The sequence below is a fragment of the Narcine bancroftii genome, chromosome 8 (assembly GCF_036971445.1).
Source record: "Narcine bancroftii isolate sNarBan1 chromosome 8, sNarBan1.hap1, whole genome shotgun sequence".
Classification (NCBI taxonomy): domain Eukaryota; kingdom Metazoa; phylum Chordata; class Chondrichthyes; order Torpediniformes; family Narcinidae; genus Narcine; species Narcine bancroftii.
The window spans coordinates 155,561,453-155,580,039 of record NC_091476.1 but is presented as its reverse complement, the minus strand read 5'-3'; the positions used below and the strand labels follow the sequence as shown (position 1 = coordinate 155,580,039).

At 41.0% G+C, this 18,587-nt stretch overlaps 1 protein-coding gene across 1 annotated transcript in view; it reads left to right on the top strand.

The window, feature by feature from the left end:
• wdtc1 (WD and tetratricopeptide repeats 1) overlaps positions 1–18,587 on the top strand; it is a 61,306-nt gene that overhangs the window by 1,799 nt on the left and 40,920 nt on the right. Inside the window, exons 2-6 of the mRNA XM_069895510.1 lie at positions 12,161–12,350; positions 12,590–12,673; positions 15,701–15,747; positions 16,121–16,232; positions 18,186–18,373. Coding sequence (XP_069751611.1) covers positions 12,303–12,350; positions 12,590–12,673; positions 15,701–15,747; positions 16,121–16,232; positions 18,186–18,373 — 479 coding nt within the window. The 5' untranslated portion in view covers positions 12,161–12,302. The remainder of the gene's footprint in view (positions 1–12,160; positions 12,351–12,589; positions 12,674–15,700; positions 15,748–16,120; positions 16,233–18,185; positions 18,374–18,587) is intronic.

The following is an 18,587-nucleotide window of genomic DNA, read 5'->3' as shown; positions in this document are numbered from 1 at the left end:
AGAGAATCTTGTCTTCCCACTTGCCTTTGAATCCACAATATTTATTTCTGGTGGCAGGCCATTTGAGTTTCTGTTCAGTGGTGACCTTGCTCACTCATGACATCCCACGTACCTCAAGATATTGACAGTAGGGAACTCTCCAATGATATTGCCATTGAATGTTAAGGATGAGGTTGATGGTAAGATTCTCTTTTATCAGACTTGGACATTGTCTGGCATTATCTACCATGAATGCCTCTTGGCATCTGTCAGTCCATGCCACAAAAATGTGTGTAGAATTTGCTGCATGCAGGCAATCACTGTTCACTTACTGAGGATTTGCAAAGAGAATGGAACATTGCAGTCAGCAATGAACATTCCCACTTCTGACCTGTTCATGTAAAGGAGATCAATGTTGAAGCAGCTGAGTATGGTTAACCCTATGTCACTGAACTGAGGCACTTCTAGAAGGTGGGCAGGGCTGGACTCGTGTCTAAATTCAGCATTTTGATCTGTATTTACACCAAGGTAGTCCAGGATATCAGTCAGTAGGTTATTGGAAAGCAAGTGACACTTGTTAGTGTTATGCTTGTTCTTTCAAGAAGGACTTTATGTGGGTTTAACATTTAACCAGCTTTATTTTCCTTGAGCTGTTTTAACCCACTTCCTACGACAACCCCTGTCATATATCACTTCCAATTTCTGCACAACTGTGTGTGTTGCATGCTGGGAAATGTAGTTCTTATTTACACAAATCTTTCACTTTTAAAAACACACACACAAATGCAATACCATGTCAACATCACAAAAATATCTACATTCTGTGATCAGTTTCCACCAGTTACATTAATGACTTCTGGCTTCACAAAGTCATTCAAATTCATTCAGGCTGACCGCAAGATTCAGCTGAAGTTCTTCCTTTTCTTGTTAATCTGCAAATTCACAGTCACTAGTAGCTGTTGATTTTGCTGTTGTAGTTCCTCAACATTACAATAGGTCACCAGATACTGAGAATCTCTTCAGAGGAGCTGCTTATGTCAGCAGAAATAACTTCATCTTCACATAAAATATGATTTCCTCACACATCTTCTAGTTCCATCAAAAGCACCCTATTCTGCCATGAAAGGTGTAATACTTGAATTTTGTATCTCTGATTCTCCCTGTTAAGTAATGAAGCATATTTATTCACTTCGGCGCATTTCTGTAAACAGCACATTTCCTTCAGAGCACCTTCTAATTTAGCTGAGAAATTTGCCACAGATTTTTGCACAGATTCATATTTTTCATGCTGGCGCTTCAGAAGTGGAGCTTTCATCTCCACTTTGACAATTTCATGCAAATATTTATTCACTCTCTTATTTTCCTGATTTGCCAATAGCGGTTGATCTTGGGTTCACCGTATCCATTATACAACTCTGTAAGCTTCATTCCAGACTTCACAATCTTGGCCACAGCTGCTGCAAAAAACATTCTTCAATTCTGCCATGCTGCTTTCCGGACTTTGTCAGAGCTGCAGTATGCTGGGCAAGTTCGGCTTCTACTGTCTATTTTTGTCTTCTAGCTGGTGTAAGAAGGCATCCTTATTTGCCAGCTCATTTTCTAGTTTGCCATTCATGTCATGTCACGAGGTTGATTCTCTCTGTACATTAAGGTATCACTTCTCCGATGTAGTTATCCTCTATTCCATAAGTTTTGTGTGCTTATCTTCAGTCTGTGAAGTCATTTTAAAAACTCCTTTCACCAGGTTGAGCTCTTCACATGCTCTCAGACCTAATATTGGCTATACTTTCCTTTCCACAATCCGTAGCAGTGACTTTAAATGCTGCCCTTTGTGTTTGAAGGTTACCATACAGCCCCATTTTCTCCAGTGTAGCCTATCACTTTTAATTTCACAGGATAAATCTTGCTCTTGATGGTGAGGGTCTTGTAATTGTCCATAGATAACAGATTCACCTGGGCTCCAGTGTCAAGCTTAAATGGAATTACTATCCAATTTGCAGTCACGAGAATGATCCATTCCATTTTGACAGCAGCTGCCTGTAATGAATCCACGAAGAATTCTTCAATTTCTTCTTTGTCCATTGTGTATACCTTTCGCTTGGCATCCCCTCCTTTGCTGCACTTTGCAAAATTATTCTTCTTCCCACATTTATAGCAGGACTTACCATAGGAAGGACATATCCTTGGAATATGTCCACCTCCACACCTGCTGCATTTGCTGTTTGAGCTTACCACTTTGTTGTTGCTTTGGGGTACACCTAGTGCTCTGCTTCTCTGTTTTCATAGCATGCATTGTTGTGTCTATCCTGTGCAGCTCCTTAAATTGTGTGATCTCACAGCCTTTTACAGAGTCAAATCTTTTTTCACGCAACAGTCTAAGTCCATTATCTGGGATTCCACAAACTATTCTGTCTTTAATGAGTGAATTTTTCAAATCTCCAAATTCACAGGCCTTACTCAGTGTGTGAAGTTTGGCTAAGTATTGGTTAAAGCTCATACTTTTTTCTGGTCACAGGAGAAAAATTTGAATATCTCAAAATGATAGTAGACTGCATTGGTGTGAAAGGAATTAATTTATCCATGCTTATGAACTATTGTCTTCTCACATAGACACTTCTTATACCATGTTATGCTTGTTCTTTCAAGAACAACTTTACATGGGTTTAACACTTAACCGCTTTATTTTTCTTGAGCTCCTTCAACCATGTCACTTCCAGTTTCTGCCCAACTGCGGGAAATTTAGTTCTTACTTACACATAATATACAGCACTATTTTACAAGCTCCCTTTTTAGTAAAATGGTATTATTGTAAGGGATAGTATAGACAGGAGGGACTGATTGGTCACAGTTAACATTTAACATTTCACATAAGCACAACACAAATCACAGCCTAGCGACAATTCGATACATTGGAAGAACTGAAGGAAGGTTTGTCACAGTCTGTTCCAGAATTTGATACATTTGCAAAGACACTGTTATTTTACAAGGAGAATTATTTTGGATGCTGAAGAGAAAGCAGCTTTTGAAAGTAGCTCTTCTGGCCAGCCATTTTTGTCAAATGCAGAGCAAAACCTGCTCTGTGAATGACTGGGCCTTTTCGGTGGATTGACTGCCAGGAGGGTCTTTTTGGGAAGCAAAGGGCTTCATTTTGATTGTGACTAACAGTGGAGGTCACTTGGAGTGTCTGCCTCATTTAACTTAAGAGTAAGAAATAAAATCAGTGTTTTAAAATTAAACACTGCCTGCTTCATTGTCTATTGCTGCTTATTACACATGTTTCGTAACAAGTGACAGCTCTAGCTGTAGCATTGATGTTTGTGAGTGGTCTGGGCCAGTTAGATTTGTCCTATTTTTATTGTGAGTCGGACATGCCTGGACATTTTACCATATTGTCAGTTGATTTGCGATATTGTCAGTTTGACACCAGTGTTGTAGATAATATTGAAACAGCATCATGAGACACTTGTTTGGAGTTCCAATCTTCAGTTTAACAGACTGGTCACATGGTCTTTATTAGCATCTAATTCTCTCAGCTGTAACTTAGTATCAGATCACATGGGATTGGCTTCTGAGGATTTTCAGAAGCTGAATAGATCATCCAGTTGACAATTTTGGCTCAAATTTCTTGTGAATGGTGAGGTGGTCACATGATGGAGTAGTGGTTGATTAGGGAAAACCAGCCCTCCACAGAGAAAGTTGGGGAAAAAAGGCAGAAAAACAAAACATAAGTAAAACATTAAAAAGTTGCAAGATAAACAGTATAAGAAGAACCTGAAGGTGGCTCCAAAGAAGAAAAGTCTTCGACGACAAGTAGAGGTGAAGAAATCACCAGGGGGTAAAAAAAGGAAGGCCTTACCGGATTCCACGAATTGACAGAGAAAAAATTAAAATATGATATGTTGCAAGCATACAAAGTGGAGAAAAATATGAAGACAAAGCAAAGATATTATGAATTAGGAGAGAAAATCCACAAAATATTGGCTTGGCAACTAAACACAGAACAAGCAACAAGAACTATCATAGCAACAAGGAAGGAGGATAAACAGAACTCATATAACCCATTAGAAATTAATGGAATTTAAAAAAAAATTATAAGCAATTGTATTAACTGAAAACCCAGGGAAGAATGACAAAAATAGATTAATTTTTGTCAACATTGAATTGTTTCAATTACAATTGGAAGATCAAAATAAAGTACTAACGCCCCTGAAAACTTCAGAAATACATGATGCACTAATGACATTCCCTGTACCAAATAATAAAGCGCCAGGCGAAGATGGATGTCCCACAGAATTTTATAAGGTATTCAATAATTATTCCGCCCCTCTTAGAAGTAATGAAGCAGGTAAAAGAGACCCAGAATTTGCCTGACTCATGAAAAATGGCATAATCACAGTAATTCCAAAAACAGGAAAAGACCCATTGTCACCAGCTTCATATAGATCAACGATATCTCTACAAAATACAGACTATAAATTAATTGCAAAATTACTAGTGAATAGATTAACAGATTGTGTACCAAAATTAGTGACGTTAGATCAGACAGGGTTTGTTAAAAATAGAAGAGCGGCAGATAATTTAATCCACACAGCGCAAATAAACAAAATACCAACTGTGGCAGTAGCTCGATGCAGAGAAAGCTTTTGATAGGGTTGAATGGAGTTATCTATTTAAAGTACTACAGAAATTCAAATTACCGGAAAAATGTATTAATTGGATTAGAGTACTGTATAATGGTCCTGTGGCAAAAGTGATAACAAATGGATATGTTCCAGACCACTTTAAATTGAGTAGGTCAACAAGACAGGGATGGCCATTATCACCTTCCCTGTTTACTTTGGCTATAGAACCATTGCCAGAGCTGATAAGAAAAGAACCTATGATGAAGGGAATCAAAGTAAAAGAGAGAATTAGCTTATTTGCGGATGATATTATAGTATATCTAACGGATCCAGATAAATCAATAAAAAGGTTAGATACAAAATTGAAAGAATATGGGCCGATATCAGGATACAAGGTTAATAGATAAAAGTGAAGTGATGCCAATGAACAAAGTCAATTATATAAAATGTAAAAGGGAATCCCCTTTTAAATGGCAATCACAAGCCATACATTACCTAGGTATCAGGATAGATAATAATTTTAATCATTTATATAAATTAACTTATCAACTGTTAATAAAGAAAATACAGGAAGACTTAGAGAAATGGAAAGATTTACCACTTACTCTAATAGAGTAAATTGCATCAAGATGAATGTATTTCAAAAGGAAAAAGTGTGTACCATGGTTAATGTGATTTATGGTGTGAAAAATAAAAAATTTAAAAAAAAAAGATGAATGTATTTCAATGGTTACAATACCTGTTCCAAACACCACCGATTCCCTTGACAGGGGAATTTTTTATGAAATTAAACAAATTAATAAGAAAGTTTCTATGGAAGGGTAAAAAATCAAGAGTGGCTTTGGAAAAATTAACATGGGCATATAAATAAGGACGATTGCAGCTATAAAATTTCAAAAACTATTACAGGGCAGCACAGTTAAGATATTTATCTGATAGGAGAAAAACTGGTTTGGCTCAAGATAGAATTATATAAAGGTCTATAAATAGAATGAGAAACTGGTGCAACATAACAATCTACCAATACTACATCATATACTAAAAATATTGAAGAGATTACATCTGGAACAAAATATGATAAATGATCAAATACCAAAAATGCTATTAATTCCTTTTACAATAGACAATTTATTTTTTAAGCAATGGGCAAGAAAAGGAATTAAAAGAATAAAGGATTGTTTTTTGGGAAATAATTTATTGACATTTGAACAGTTAAAAAATAAATATGGAATATCACATGATACAATATTTTCATATTATCAGTTGAGACCTTACTTAAAAGAAAAGCTGGGAACTAGTCTAAGATGACCTGAGAATAGCTGCTATGAAAACTTAATTACAGACACTGATAGTAAAAAAATCACAAACATGTCGAGCAAATTGCAATTCAAGGAAAATGATGATGCAATATTTAAACCCAAACATGGTTGGGAAAAAGATTTAACTATACAAATAAAGAATGAAACATGGAAGGAACTATGTGCAAATACCATAATTAATACAATAAATACTCAGTTTCGTATGATACAATACTATTGGCTCCATAGACTATATATTACACCTCAAAAGTGAAAAGAACGGAATCCACCAATATCAGACAAATGCTTCCATTTAAACAAGAAATTGGAACAACAATACACTCAATTTGGACATGTACAAAAGTGAAAACCTTTTGGGAGCATTTAAACCTAATAGTAAATAGAATTACAAAAAATAGGATACCAAAAGACCCAAAAAATCTTCCTGTTAAATAACATAAAAGATAAAGAATTGGGTCTAAAATTTTTTTTTAAATTATGATTGTAGCTGCAGCAGCAAAAAAGTGCATAACGATAACTTGGAAAACAGAAGCAACCTTAAAAATACAACAATGGTACATAGAAATGAACAGGTGTGTTGCATTAGAAAAAATGGCCTACAATCTAAAAGAGAAATATGCTCTATTTGAACACATTTGGGAACCATACCTAGAGTTTATTAGAAACCGCCAATTTCAGACCTCCATCTCTTGACATGATAAGTTTCAATTATGAAAATAATTAAATATGAAATATTGGACAACACAGTTTCTTTTTCTTTTGTGTTCTATTGTTTATTTATTTCTTCTTCCTTTTCATTTCCTGCTTTAAGTTACGGGGGGAGGGGGAGAATAAATGAAAATGTCACTGTATATATTAATAATGAATATTTGTATATATTGTTACTGACATGGTTCATGGTGAAGTACTTAATAAAAAATTATTTTAAAAAGTTACTTGTGAATGCTTCAGTTTCACCTTTAGCACACGTTTATTGAGTCTGATTATCAGCTGATGATTGCAAATTCAGCTGCTATGCCCCTTGCTTGTGCTAAGGGAGAAAAACAGAAAGAGGACCAATCTGGAGAAAATTAGGAACTACATTGAGAAACATTTCTCTAAGGATCACAGTATGAAGTATCCAAGTGTTTTTTTTAAATTATGCAGGTAGAGATAAACCTGACTCAAAAAGTGAGTAAATTTCATGTCTGCTCTGTTTTCTGTGACAATGTGTCATAAGAAGCATTAAAGAAACAAGCTGTTAGTTAAAACACAATACTGGAGAAGCTCAGTAGGTCAAACAGTAGGGCTTGAACTGTTCATCAAGGTATGAGCAAAAATGTAGGCAGACATCAGAACAAAAAGATGATCAAAATGTAGGCAGTCATCTGAACAAAATGCTGTTAGTTTTTTTATTCTGGCTTATAATATATGAATAACTGTACAAAAACAATCAAAATGTGATTAAGTTCAGTATGGTATTTAATGGGCTTAATTGATACAGTACTAAAATTCTAGATGAGGCTCACTTCTGAGACTGGCTATGGATAAGATGATGGTTGATTAGTGGAAGATGCGGAAAAAAGATCTGTGGAGCTATAGTCATGGATCCTGACAAATGAAAAAGATGCAAAGTAATGGGTGAAACTGAGAAAATATCGTAAAATCTACAAAAATAAATACGCACAAAGATTGTACGCATGTCTAATTTTTTGACACTACTTGGGGAAAACGAGGATGGTCAGGAGTAAAGTGAGCCCTTTGAAAATGTGTAATAGTAATAATGAAAAATTGACAAATAGCACATTGGTTACATCACTTACAGTAGAAGAAGAGAGCATGTTGTACATTCCTCGGAGACAGATACTGAGTCCTCAAAAATAATGTAATGAAGAAAATCGGCACTAAAGAGTGACAAATCTTGAGGAGTCACGCGATGGAGTAGTGGCCCGACGGTGAACTCCAGCCCTCTCCAGAAAAGTCGGGAAAAACGAGAGAAAACACAAAGGCACAGAAATAAAAGTTACAGAAAAGTGAGTATAAAGGTGGAAAGAAGATGGCGACAAAAAAAGAAAAGTCGAAAGCAACGGTAAGAAGAGAGGAAGAGAAGACAAAGGAGGAAAAAGGTGAAGGCCTTACCTGTCCGAAGAGGCCCGCTGCGGAGAGAGAAACCCGCTCCCTCAGGTCGGTAAATAATGGACTACAAAAATGGCTCGCAGAGCCGAGCAAAAGTGCGCAACCGCGCATGCGCGAAGTTTCGCGCATGCGCGATGCGAATGAAAAAAAACACACCGACGGGAGGGGGGACCAGCTGGGGAGTCGATCTCCACAGCCGGCAACGACAGCTGCAGAACACCTGCAGCAAGAAGAGACCACAGAAGACAACAGAAACAAGATAGAAGAGGAGGAAAGGGCAACAAAGAAACAACAGATGGCCAACCCAGAGGAAGAAGAAGAGGAAGAGTATGGTGAAATAGAAGAAGAAAAGAGAGGCAAGGTAAAGGATATACTTGCTCTTATTAGAGGATACATGGAATCATTTAAAGAATGGCAAACACAGGAATTTAAGGATTTAAGAAAAAGAATAAACAACACAGAAGAGAAAATAAATAAAATGGAGATGACCTTAACAGAAATGGGAAAGAAAATGGACAAGATGGAAGAGCGGGCAGTAGCAGCAGAAATGGAGGTAGAAGACTTAAAAAAGAAATTGGAGAAATCTAATAAAAAAACTAAAGAGACACAAGAACTACTAGCTCAAAAAATAGATACAATGGAAAACCATAACAGAAGAAATAACATAAAGATAGTGGGCCTTAAGGAAGATGAAGAAGGCAAGAATATGAGGGAGTTTATAAAAGAGTGGATCCCTAAGACCCTAGGATGTCCAGAACTACAGCAAGAATTGGAAATAGAAAGGGCACATAGAGTATTGGCCTCTAAACCACAACCACAACAAAAACCAAGATCGATTGTAGTAAAATTCCTAAGATATACTACAAGAGAAAAGGTACTGGAGAAGACAATGGAAAAAGTAAGAGAGGGCAACAAACCACTGGAGTATAAAGGGCAAAAAATCTTCATTTATCCAGATATAAGTTTTGAACTCCTAAAGAAGAGAAAAGAGTTCAATACAGCAAAGGCGATTTTATGGAAGAAAGGGTATAAATTCATACTAAAGCATCCAGCGGTATTGAAAATATTTATTCCAGGACAACAAAACAGACTATTCTCGGATCCAGAAGAAGCACGAAAATTTGCAGAACAATTACAAAAATAGACTGAGGGAGGAAGACGGGTAATGAGAGTTAAGATGATCACAATTGATATGTATGTGGGTAAAGACAAAAATAGACTGAGGGATGAAGACGGGTAATGAGAGTAAAAATGATCACGATTGATATGTATGCGGGTAAAGAGGTATAAGAGTGAATAGAGACAAGGAGCATACGTGAATGTATCTGTACTTAGAGGAAAATATAGATAGTATAGACAAGAATTAATAAGGGAAGGTAATGGAATAGAGAGAATAAGGAGGGAATTAAAAGAGTGACCTTTGTGACATATGAAAAGTGAAATCTTTTCTGGGGGAGGCGGGGTGGGGGGAAATAGCGGTCACTGCAAAATCAGTTGACGCTTGCGAGTGGATTCGCAAATCCAAATGGAGAGGGGAGATGTGGTTGTCCGACAAGGGATAAAGGACAACTCAGGAGGTGAATGGGAGATTGGGAATAAATAAGATAGAAATAGGAGAATAAGGAAAATGTTGGATGTTGTAGGAATGTTGTCTTATAAAGAGTTGAAAATAAGAAAACAGAAATGGAAAAGGAGGAAAGGTAATGATGGAAAAACGGAAAGAGAAGATAAACAAAATATAAAAGGGCTACGCTGAACTATATATCTTTAAATATTAATGGAATACATAACCAAATTAAAAGGAAGAAACTACCAAATTTAAATGAATAAATGTATTCCATTAGAAAAAATAACATATTGGTTAAGAAATAATATTGAAATATTCGAACAAGTATAGGAGCCTTACATTAAATACAATAGCGAAAACCTACCGGGGACAAACATTACCTAAGTTGATGGAAGGAGAAGGAAAGAAAAGAATGGACTCAGTAGAATTTCTGGTGTAATTTTGTTGAATGACAACATTGTCTGACTGGATTAATGCAACCTAGATTGTATACCTAAAATGGATGAGAGGGGGGGTGGGGGGGTGGTTTGGGAGGAAAGGGGGGGGGGAGAAAAAGTCACTGTATATGTGTGAAAAAGAAATTGTGTATATCATGGCTAATGTGATTTATGGTGTGAAAAATAAAAAAAATTTTTAAAAAAAAAAAAAATAAAATAAAGAGTGACAAATCTTTATGACCCTTTTTTTTTAAATATGGTTTTAAGGAAAGGAGGCAAGAAGATTTGCATTGATTTTAACAATGTGTTGAGCTTTTCTTGAATTTCTTTAGTTTAGAGATTTGGTCATGCCACTATGTATTTTAAGAATGACAAGATTGGAAATCAATGAATTGTTTTCAAAAAGTTGGAGGGAAAAAGGCAAAATCTGTACATCTGAAAAAATAGAAAGTGTAACCAGGTTAGGCAGCATCTATGGGGAGAAATATAATTAATGTTTTATGTTGATTACCTTTTCTCCAAACTGGAAAAACAAGAACAGACTTAAGTTGCAGAGAGGGAGGAGTTAAGAGAACAAAAATAATCCCTGTGGTAGGATAAGATTGCCAGGTGACGAAAGTGCTATTGATCATACCAAAAAGAGGAAAATAAATGCTTGTAAACATCATAATGGGTAAAACAATGTGTTCCTCCATTGAATTGTAGTACGTTCGGAGCTGAATCTGCCAGAGGCAGTGCAAATAAAAGGACATTGAGATAACTATGATATGCAGAACGTTGCAAATGAAGAAAATCTGAAGTAAACGTGAAATGCTGAAAATACTCAGGAGATCAGGAAGTAGAGAAAGAAAAACCTGACTTAACTGCAAATGAATGATCAGCTGAGAAAGGCTGGTTATCTGAAACTGATTTTTGAGGACTGCAATGTATCTCGATGAAAGATGAGGTTATGTTCTTTGAGTTCTTTGAGCTTGTACATTGGAACAGTATAAGAGACCTAAAAAAGTGAAGTTATAGGAATGGTATTTAAAAAGTTAAAGTGATAGGCAGCTGAAAATGCAAGAGGTTACTGCATGAGCGGAGATGTTGTGGAATGCAGTCAATCCAGCTGGGTTTAGTTTTTCCGATGTAGCAGAGACAACAAAATTGGAAGAAATGCAAGTGAATCACTCCTTCACCTACCTAGAAAGGATGTTCGTGTCCCTGGCTGGCGGGAAGAGAGCAAGTACAAGAAATATTTTTAAAAAGCTACAAGAATGCTAGCTTTACAAAACAGAGCAGCATTCTGGGTGCTCTGACTTGCATCACTGTGTTATCAGAAGAAGTGGATTAGCTCAGAATGATATATAAACATAAAGAATTCAAAAGTTTAGAAATTCTCCTTTAGAAATTAGGTAGAAATTTGACAGAAACTTGAGGATATTGAGGGGAATTGACAGGGTTGAGAAAACTATTTCTTGTGGTTGTGGAGACTGGATTTTTGATGCATTCTTCCTCTGGTGAAGACAGGAAAGTGTGGTACAAATTTGGAAGAGGTTTTGCATGTGTAAGTTTGTTGTTATTTTTAACTTTCACCCCTTGTTATCAAATGTCAAGATATGTGAAAAAGGCAGGCGTGAGATGTTAGATCAGCCATGATCTCACAAAATGGGGGAAACTGCTCAAGGAATTAAATGCCTATTGCTGATCCAAAATCCCCATTGCTGTTTCTGCATCTCTGGTCCTGTCCAGACTCACCTTTCTTTCCTATTATCTTGCAACCACTGGTGCTTATCACACTGCCTTCCCTAGCACCCTGTCCTACCTTTCTGGTACCCCTTTTATTCCAAATGCTCAGTCAGGCCTTCCTAGTGGTCTCACCTCTGCCCTACCCTAATTTCAGATGCCTTTTCCAGTCAAAACACTACTTCCAGATCATCCAGATGCAAACTCTCATCTTGGCCCCTCTCACCATTTGGACCCACGTTTTTTGTTGCAGTTTGGTATCAGATTTTAATTTGATCACTTTTGGCACATTTTGATTTGCTAAAGGAAACTACAGCATCAAATTGTTAGATGAAAATGGATGCTATTCATCACATTTCAGAATTGTGTTATCTTGGTTCTCTGCTGTCTTTTCAGATTCCAGTGTTGTGGGTTGTTCCTTGCTGGGATTATATACAGGCCATTTCTTTATTTCTGCTTTCCATGAAGCCTGGTGGTGAACTACAATACAGTGAAGAATTGATAGATTCCTGATCTGTGAGCCTCCATCCAAAGGATAATGGAGTTGCTTAATATAACCAGGGACATCATTCAACGACAGATAAAGGTACAAACTACCTTGAACTTTTTCCATTGCTGATTCAAATGCTGGCAAAGGGACTGGGTGGAAGAGTGGACTGCATTTACTAGAGATTGGAACTCTAGATGCTATACGAGTAGGATAGAGCTAACCTGGAATGGGGATTGAGGAGATTTCTCCAATGGTGGGATGGCATTATTCATGTGTGTGAGAGCATGAGATACATTGCAGACTGACCTCCCCCTCTCTGCTCCACCTGTCTCTAGGAACGGAACACCCTGCAGTTTGAGCGTCGATATCATGTCATTGATCCATTCATCAAGCGATTGGGCCTGGAATGTGAGCTTGAGGTGAGACAACCAAACTTCCTTGTCATGATGTGTCTGTTCATGGCTTCGTGCATTGCCAAACTCAGGCTACCCGTAAATTGGAGGAACACTTAATATTCCATCTGGACACTCTCCAACCAGATGACATTAACATCAAATTCTCCTGTTTCCATTACGTCCCTCTCCCATCTCTCTCTCTCTCTCCCTATTGTTACAAACTTATGTTAATCTTTAATTTTATATTATATTTTATAGAGTTACTGGGGGGGGGGGTGGGTTTAGAACAGGGAAAGACACAGATAATAACATTCTGAAGACAGGGTTCAAAACCATAAAACAGCTTGATAATTGTTCATTTGAAATAATGAAACAATGGAATGTTTACTCAAAGAGACTCCTGTTCAAACAAACGTTTATTTGCCATCTGATTCATGCTTTCGAGAAATTGAAACTAAGAACCGGCTTTGCTCAAGAAAGTCATATGATTTGAGACACTTGAAAAACAGCCTTTAGTATTATCAACAGGAGACATCTATTTCCACAAATGGTTCAATTACTAATTCAAACAAAGAGTCATAATGGACAACCTTATCTAGAAGACCTTTCAAGCAAAAAGGGTTGTGAGATTTGGTTATTCATAATCACTTTTGCTTTTGGTTGATCATACAATGCCTTTATCCAGTTTATAAAAGTATTTGGAATCCCAAAAGCATGAAGTGTCTCAAATAAAAAGTCCCATTCCAATCGATCAAATGCTTTCTTTGCATCTAATGCTACCGCTACCACGGGAATCTTCCTATTTTGTGCCATATTTACCAAACTTAAAAATTTAACTGTTATCTGCTGTGTTACGAGCCCAGAGGACCCTAAAACCCATCAGCAATAGATATTCACTAAGACAAATGGTTACTTAAACAAAAGTTGCTTTTAATTATCTTTAAATTTGAAAATGGAATCAAACTTTAACTTATCACTATTGACTTACTTAACCTAACTTTACCCCCTTCTAATTCTAAGCGCACGTGTATATGTGTGTAAGTTCAGAAAAGTTCTTTGGTTCATAGTTCAATCTCACGTCTCATTCCTCCAAGTTCACTGGTTGCAGGCAATTCTTAAGCTGCGCACAGAATTTAACATTTATAAAGTTCACCAGGCTTTGGTGCTTGAAAGGTAAATGGTTACCACTCTGAAGGTTCTTGTCGGTTTTCAGAGAGAGATTTGTTGTTCCAGCCCTGCCCCCACCAGCCCTGCCCCCACCAGCCCTGCCCCCACCAGCCCTGCCCCCACCAGCCCTGCCCCCACCAGCCCTGCCCCCACCAGCCCTGCCCCCACCAGCCCTGCCCCCACCAGCCCTGCCCCCACCAGCCCTGCCCCCACCAGCCCTGCCCCCACCAGCCCTGCCCCCACCAGCCCTGCCCCCACCAGCCCTGCCCCCACCAGCCCTGCCCCCACCAGCCCTGCCCCCACCAGCCCTGCCCCCACCAGCCCTGCCCCCACCAGCCCTGCCCCCACCAGCCCTGCCCCCACCAGCCCTGCCCCCACCAGCCCTGCCCCCACCAGCCCTGCCCCCACCAGCCCTGCCCCCACCAGCCCTGCCCCCACCAGCCCTGCCCCCACCAGCCCTGCCCCCACCAGCCCTGCCCCCACCAGCCCTGCCCCCACCAGCCCTGCCCCCACCAGCCCTGCCCCCACCAGCCCTGCCCCCACCAGCCCTGCCCCCACCAGCCCTGCCCCCACCTGCCCTGCCCCCACCTGCCCTGCCCCCACCTGCCCTGCCCCCACCAGCCCTGCCCCCACCAGCCCTGCCCCCACCAGCCCTGCCCCCACCAGCCCTGCCCCCACCAGCCCTGCCCCCACCAGCCCTGCCCCCACCAGCCCTGCCCCCACCAGCCCTGCCCCCACCAGCCCTGCCCCCACCAGCCCTGCCCCCACCAGCCCTGCCCCCACCAGCCCTGCCCCCACCAGCCCTGCCCCCACCAGCCCTGCCCCCACCAGCCCTGCCCCCACCAGCCCTGCCCCCACCAGCCCTGCCCCCACCAGCCCTGCCCCCACCAGCCCTGCCCCCACCAGCCCTGCCCCCACCAGCCCTGCCCCCACCAGCCCTGCCCCCACCAGCCCTGCCCCCACCAGCCCTGCCCCCACCAGCCCTGCCCCCACCAGCCCTGCCCCCACCAGCCCTGCCCCCACCAGCCCTGCCCCCACCAGCCCTGCCCCCACCAGCCCTGCCCCCACCAGCCCTGCCCCCACCAGCCCTGCCCCCACCAGCCCTGCCCCCACCAGCCCTGCCCCCACCAGCCCTGCCCCCACCTGCCCTGCCCCCACCAGCCCTGCCCCCACCAGCCCTGCCCCCACCAGCCCTGCCCCCACCAGCCCTGCCCCCACCAGCCCTGCCCCCACCAGCCCTGCCCCCACCAGCCCTGCCCCCACCAGCCCTGCCCCCACCAGCCCTGCCCCCACCAGCCCTGCCCCCACCAGCCCTGCCCCCACCAGCCCTGCCCCCACCAGCCCTGCCCCCACCAGCCCTGCCCCCACCAGCCCTGCCCCCACCAGCCCTGCCCCCACCAGCCCTGCCCCCACCAGCCCTGCCCCCACCAGCCCTGCCCCCACCAGCCCTGCCCCCACCAGCCCTGCCCCCACCAGCCCTGCCCCCACCACTTAGCCCTGCCCCCACCACTTAGCCCTGCCCCCACCACTTAGCCCTGCCCCCACCACTTAGCCCTGCCCCCACCACTTAGCCCTGCCCCCACCACTTAGCCCTGCCCCCACCACTTAGCCCTGCCCCCACCACTTAGCCCTGCCCCCACCACTTAGCCCTGCCCCCACCACTTAGCCCTGCCCCCACCACTTAGCCCTGCCCCCACCACTTAGCCCTGCCCCCACCACTTAGCCCTGCCCCCACCACTTAGCCCTGCCCCCACCACTTAGCCCTGCCCCCACCAGCCCTGCCCCCACCACTTAGCCCTGCCCCCTAAGTGTTGCAGTGGCAGGTATTGTGATGTATCCATTTAACATTTGGATCTTGTTCTGTTCTCTTGCTTTTTCTCATAGGGTCACTCTGGCTGTGTGAACTGTCTGGAATGGAATGAAAAGGGCAAGTAAGTGATGCTCTCCATTTTATTTTCTTCCCTGCCTCACTACCAAACTAGCTCACTCCGTGTCTCCTCCAATTACATTGCAGCCTCATCCTTTTCTCTTCTCCATTTGTAACACATTCTGCCCAGTACTATAATGCTCTTGGAACAAATCCTTATCTCACACCTCACTGCAATTCATCTACCACACATGTCTGTATCAGGATGTCCTTCTGCTTCCAGTCATTGCAATTCTCATCTAACACTCAGCATCGGATGCCCTATTATTATGCATCTTCCTGCAGAACACTGCATATATCCCTACTCCACTCTGTACACTACTGGACCTCCTGTTGCTCAATAAGCAGCTTCACTTTTTTGTTGTCTTCAATTACAGTTTGTTGGCCTCTGGATCAGATGATCAGCATACTATTCTGTGGGATCCTTTTAGCTGCAAGAAACTGCTGAATATGCATACTGGGCATACTGCTAATATTTTCACAGTGAAGGTATGCTCTCCTCTCCTTGCCTGTTTTTTGTATTCTGTATTAAAGTTGGTATTTGATTGTGGAGGGCACAGTGACTGGATCTCTGTATTGGTTGATCCTAGGTATTCAAGATTTAGATAAGATTAGGTTTATTGTCAGAGTACAATAAATACAGAGAGAAAAAGAAAACAATAAAGTACATAAGTAAGAGTGCTTCAATGAGTCCCTGAATGAGTTTGTCAGTGAGGAGTCTGATGGCAGCTGTCCCTGAACCTGGTGATGCAAGTCTTGTGCCACCTCTATCTCTTGCCTGATGATAGCAGCGAGAACAGTGTGCACTGGGTGGTATTGATCCTTGATGATTGCTGCTGCTCTCCGACAGCAGTGTTTCTCATCGATATTCTTGATGATGGGAAGGGGTTTGCCTGTGATGTACACAAGATTTGAATTTGATCTGGCGAATTTTCCACATCTTTTTTCGTGACTCACTGGGCTGCCTTAATTCTCAGGGAAGCACCGTGATTACTTTTATATATTTGGCTCTGATTTTATCCAGGTGATTCCTGTTAGATAGAATTAGTACTGAATCAGGTATAATTTTGGGAAAGTTGTACCATGTGCATAACCCTCATAACCCTCGGGTGAATGGATTAAATTCTCATTTTGTAAACCACCATTTGCATTTGTGGATGTGAGAAAGATTTTTGGAATATAATAAAAATATAATTTTAAAAAAAAAGGTAATGTGAGACTAACAAATTCCAAGAGAATTTTAAGGAATATGTGCAGTACTTGTATGGAGCAGTCAGTTTGAATGTTCCAGAAAACTGGGGGTTAAAAACTACGAGTGAGGTGATATTGTAAGCCACAGTTAGTCTCCTTTGTAATATTGCTGCTTGTGATTGTAATATTTGCTGTAACAGAGTTCTCATGCTTCGCAAAATGATTACTGTTTGTGCAGCTGTACTTGTGTTTGCTTTGGAGCAACCTCAAGTCCACTTTAACAGATGAACTGCAGCAATTTAGTGCTCTTGCTAGCTCAGATGAGAGCAGTAAAATACCTTCTCTCTGTTGTATGATTTGTTTACATTCTGTTTTTGCCGCTAACTGATATGGCAAGGAGGCTGCAGCCAACATAGCGTTCTTTTAAAAAAAAAGCCCCTACTTTAAATTGCTTTCTCTGGATCCTGATCCATAGCAGTGATCAATGTATTGTTCCTGAAACAAGTTCTTCACCAGCCACCTTCCCTTTGATCCACTGAAGACAGCTGTGGATTTCTCTCTATAAAGCTTTTTGTTTTTCTTTCATTATTCCTTGATTTTGACTGTACCTCCCAGTATCTACAAATTTAGATTGTGTCCACTATTTTTCACTTGTCTCAGTTTGGGACATTTTTCAATGGTTAGATATATAAAGACAACAAAATTCCATCTAATCTCATCAAATGCTGCAAGCATAAAAATTATAAGATCAGAGTAAATGATCTCTGCACAGACTATTTCAAATATCCTTGGGTTGTGAAATGTTGAAACTATTTTGTAGTCACATAATGGCAATATGAAGAAATAAGGTTTCACAACCAGTGAAATAAATAATGAGATAAATATCAGGTAAATATTAGTGCAAATTGTGAGTTGGGTTAAATAAGTGGTCCAGATTGTTACTGACATAAACTCCCATTTAATATACATCCTGCTTAATCAGAAGAAAAAGGAATGACAAACATTTACGACAGAAGTTGGTATTACTCTCTGATTCTCACTGTCATGGAGTCACATTGTGGGTAGCTAATAATGATTTTGTCCTAGTCTGGAAATTGATTCGTTTTCAGTATGCTTTGACCAAGACAACCATTTTTTTTAAATGTAGTGGATATCTGTTAATGGAGGCTGCCCCTCTCAGTGCACATGCTTTATATTGACCTGGTGAAGACTTGCTGGATTTGTTACTTCTTTGAACTCTTTCTTTTACAGTTCCTTCCTCACTCGAATGACCGCACATTAATTACTGGCGCAGCTGATTCCAAAGTGCATGTCCATGATTTGACTGTAAAGGAAACTATTCATATGTTTGGCGAGCATACCAATCGTGTGAAGCGTATTGCAGCAGCTCCCATGTGGCCCAACACATTTTGGAGCGCAGCAGAGGATGGAACAGTCAGGTATCTGTTGGAGCAGAGACTTGTGTATTAGGTTTCACCTTACCCTGTCATTGAGAGATACATACAGTAACAGTCCCTTCAGCCCACAAATGTTAATCCTACATTAATCTCTACCATAGGTGTCATTGGGAGGATATTCGGTGTGATTGTTTCTGCTGTGTTCTCTGCATTTAGTTGTCTCACCACATGGTACATGTGTGTTTTGGCTTCATTA